We start from the raw sequence: 4,342 nt of genomic DNA on the forward strand, positions 1-4,342 counted from the left end.
TTGATTTTACGCCCATTTTAGATCGAAATAAACATTAAAAAAAACTTTTACCTTATCGGCTAACGAGTACAAAGGACAATTGCTAATGTACGTGGGACATTGCGGATCTCAAGATCAACTATGCCTGTGATTTGAGATCTAATAATTCATTTAGGCACCGGAGGGATGTTCTTACTAAAGCTAGGGGTGCTTTAAGATGTGATGTCTTGGGCCTTCTAAGTATTCCATCTAACTCATTCTAATTTTACTTTTGGGTGTTGCGGTAAGGTGGGTCGACCCCCTACAGCAACAAAAAAAAACATTATACTATTGATTACTTGCTAATGACACACTCATTGTGGGACCCGCCACATGACATTGGCACGATACCCCCTCTTGATGGATTTAATTGTGGAAGGGAAGAAGAAGAGTGAAGGTAGAGGGAGCTACGCTCAGCTATTCGGGACTCATTCTTATATATACACAGCTTTATCCTTTTGGCTATAACCGTTTAGAGTTAAACTCCAAACTCTAACGAACCAGCACGTTAGCCTTTTGCTAAGCCCCCTCTTTCCAGCCGCATAACTTGGGCTATTAGCTGCCGGGTCAAACCAGGTGAGGCCATATGGCTACCACCTAAGCACCATCATCTGCAGTTCATCTACATCCTAGTTCAATATGGGGGTTAATCAAAATCCTCCGAGTTGATTTTAAAGATCGGGCCCACCGGATGAATGGATCAGATCACACAATTGGGCTCAATCTTAGTTTGTCCGATACAAGTTCATCCCACAAGACAATAGCCATCAACAAAATTATAGAAAAATAAAAAAAATTTGGGAAGATTTGGTGGGTGAGCTTTTCCTCTCAATTAGATCCGTGAGAAGCATGTAAGATCTAGGTCTTCATGAATAAATCCAAAACCATAGACCCACCAATTTAATTTACTTGAAATGTGGTCCCACATGAATAGAAATTGAAGATGAGATCACTGGAATTGACTGAAGTAATATTTTGTGAAGTTGAGATTCATTCCTAGCCGTCCGATGGGATAGTGATCGAGATGGATGCTCAGAAAGTCACACATCTCATAGAATTCAACGACCAATAACCACCATCAACGGCATGGTCGATGGAATTAGAAATTTATCTCCCTGAAATTATGGTGGATCAAAAATCAATGTGGGCCCCACCTAAGACACAGCTTCCCCCTTCTATGTGAGAACTACGACTTGACTCCACGTACAAACAGAGCCGATGACGTTTTTGCTTACATGTCGGCTCTGCTCGGCTTGATCATGCCTCGGCTCGGCTTATTCTTTGGCTGATTTTTTTGGTAAAGAGAACATTTTGAATGGATGATCTAGACCATTTATTTTTTAGGCCTCACTTTAGATAGATCGTGCCCCCCAAAAAAGAGGGCCAATAGGATGATCCTAAACCCTTTGATTTGTGGCCCCCATTTTTGGATGACACAGTAATAAAAACTCCATAAATCAGAGGGCTTACGATCATCCTATGACCCACATTTTGGGTACGGCCCATAAAATAAATAGTTTAGGCCTATCCATTCCCGGTGTGTACATCTGAATGGATGATCTCAACCATTTATTTTTTTAGTCCCCGCCGTAGATAGTTGTAGACAGTGGCTGAGCCAGGATTGGATTTATACACAAGGGGGCAGGCTTCAAATTTTAAAGGGGCTAGCCCAATTGAGTTGGGCCTATTAAAGAGTTTGGCCGAGGGGCAGCTGCGCCTGTTATGCTACATGTAGCTCTGCCCTGGTTGTAGGTCGCGCCCAAAAAAATGAGGCTCATACAATGATGTTAAATCCTTCAATTTGTGACCCTTTTTGAACAGTGATGGAAACTCCACAAATAGATGTGCTTAGGATCATCCTATGGCCAACATTTTTGGGGCACGGCCTGAATAAATGGCTTTAGACAATCCATTCATTCCGCATGTAAACGAGGCAAAGGTGGGCCCAGTAAGTGCCTTTTAATAAGGTTAAAGTCCAACCTCTTAGCCTAAGCCAAGCTATTTGGGACAGCTTAAGCACCTACTTATTACATAGTTAGGCAGTTGGTCTAGGTGCGTTTTTTCTCTATAAATAGCAGATCCTTGCATCAACTGCCAGAACAAGCAACCACTTATTTCTGTTGTTAGTATTCACTAGTAGTAGCAGTAGTAGTGCAAGTGTGAGGTTTTATTAGTTTGGTAGAGCATCCATGGCTTCTCTTCTCATATCTCCCATCAACTCCTCCTCGTTCATCTCTTTATTAGCTTTCTTCTGCCTTTGGAATTTGTGTTTTTCCTTCAATACCAAACGTTTCAGTTTGTCAACCACCGGATCCCAATGGTCGCCCGCCGGAGCGACGTGGTACGGAAGTCCTGACGGAGCCGGAAGTGATGGTAATGAGAGAGAGAGAGAGAGTTATCTAATGACTACATAATCATACTCTACATATGAATGAATAGAAGTAATTAATGAAATGTTTTTGTATAGGTGGAGCTTGTGGGTATGGAAATGCAGTAGAACAGGCCCCATTCTCTTCTATGATCGCAGCAGGGGGCCCATCTCTTTTTAAGTCAGGAAAGGGATGTGGAGCCTGCTATCAGGTAGTGCCTTCTCTCAAACTATAATTAATCTACAGTTATTAACTCGATGAAAGATATTAGATATATGAGATTTACGTACATATATAATATTACTTGAGGAATGATAGAATTAAGGGCGCCCTTGAAAAACCAGCTCCAAGGTCGCCCCTATTGGTGAATTTTTGCACATTCACCACTTTTTTAGCCGCATTTCCACTTTTTTAGCCGCATTCCACACTTGCAAAGGTATTAGTCTATTAGATATATGAGATTTGAGAAATTATATAATGCCCGACCGTGAGATTATAAAGGACGGGTAGAGATAAAACCTGCTGCCTGGGTTTTTGAACCAATGAAAAGTCAACCAAAGGGCTTTCTCTTGGATTAAAATCCAAGGGAGAGATGGTTTTTCTCTCTGGCATTTCTAATCTCACGGTCGGCCACCATATATGTTCTCATGAGATTTATGTACATATATAATATTACTTAGGTTGTGTTCTTTAACTATTGTCCCTCACTTTGAATCGATTCCTTATTTTTGAGGCTAAATGGTGTGGATTAATAAGATTTTCCGAATCGACTCTGATCCAGTTTGGAAGATACTCATTATCCTGTTTGCAATTATTTTGATGAGAATGAGAAGCCTTGACGAACACACCCTATAAAATGGTTGAATTTGTGAAGCCAAGCAGGGTCCGCTCCTAGTTATGTTCCCGTGTTGCCTACTCCAAAAGTCAAAGAGCGAGAAGCATTGAATCAAACAATTTTAGGGATTTTCTAGGGACCATGGCAGAAGGCATTTCCACAGGCTGTTGCACGGGAGAACGGCCACCTTAGATGAATTAAATAAATAAGACAAAATCTGTTGAAAAGTGAGCCTCTGTGCCTGTACTTCAGATGAATTAGCTAAATAAGACAAAAATCTGCTAAAAATCTGCTGGTGAGTTAAATAAATTTGACGAAGTCGGTTGAAAAGTGACCCTGTAACTCAGACGAATTAAATAAATAGGACAAAATCTGTTGAAAAGTGAGCCAATGTGGCTGTTCTCCCATGCAACATGGTCTGCGAAATGCCTTCTGTGATGGTCCCTAGCAAATCCCACAATTACCTTTTCACGAAAAGGATCTCTACGAATTCAGAGCTTCTTTCTAAACTATTGCATTATTTATGAATACAACACTTTGAGGGGGCGTATTATATCAGAATATGTATGTGAATATGTATAGTTCAAGTTATAATATATGTAATCCAATCATACTATGCATAAAAATATGTGATTAAGCATAAACAAATGGGCCAACACAATGTTCATTGCATATACTGTCACGGGATTTGCTAGGGACCATCACAGAAGGCACTTCGCTAAATGGCTGTTGCATGAGAGCGCAGCCATCTCAGATGAATAAAATGAAAAAGGACAAAAATCTGGTGAAGTCGATCAGGTTTTGGGCCTTTTGGCCTATTTAACAATTATCAACTTACTACACTAAAATGAACCAACATGGCCACATTAAACAAACAAAGAAAAGGGTGCGGTCACAAATAATAAATAGCATGTTCTATTTATATGTTAGCAAATATTTCCTCTTTATAGTGTACAAATTCTTACTTAAAGTGTTCAATATATCAGGTGAAATGTACAGGAAATATTGCCTGTTCAAACAAACCGGCGACGGTTGTGATCACCGATGAGTGCCCTGGAGGTCCCTGCTTATCAGAATCAGCTCATTTTGATCTTAGTGGGACCGCGTTTGGCTCCATGGC

The 4,342-nt window shown here is 40.5% G+C and overlaps 1 protein-coding gene across 1 annotated transcript in view; it reads left to right on the forward strand.

Annotated features, from left to right (window-relative positions):
* Nucleotides 1-2,132: 2,132 nt before the first annotated feature.
* The window catches only part of LOC143876525 (expansin-B18-like), a 3,376-nt gene continuing 1,166 nt past the window's right edge, over nucleotides 2,133-4,342 (forward strand). The window contains exons 1-3 of the mRNA XM_077378228.1: nucleotides 2,133-2,391; nucleotides 2,486-2,598; nucleotides 4,209-4,342. The exon at nucleotides 4,209-4,342 is cut by the window's right edge and continues 60 nt beyond it. Of these exons, the coding sequence (XP_077234343.1) occupies nucleotides 2,208-2,391; nucleotides 2,486-2,598; nucleotides 4,209-4,342 (431 nt within the window). The 5' untranslated portion in view covers nucleotides 2,133-2,207. The remainder of the gene's footprint in view (nucleotides 2,392-2,485; nucleotides 2,599-4,208) is intronic.

This window comes from Tasmannia lanceolata, unplaced genomic scaffold, assembly GCF_043159265.1.
Source record: "Tasmannia lanceolata isolate RefF3 unplaced genomic scaffold, GAP_Taslan_0.1 ptg000005l, whole genome shotgun sequence".
Classification (NCBI taxonomy): Eukaryota; Viridiplantae; Streptophyta; class Magnoliopsida; order Canellales; family Winteraceae; genus Tasmannia; species Tasmannia lanceolata.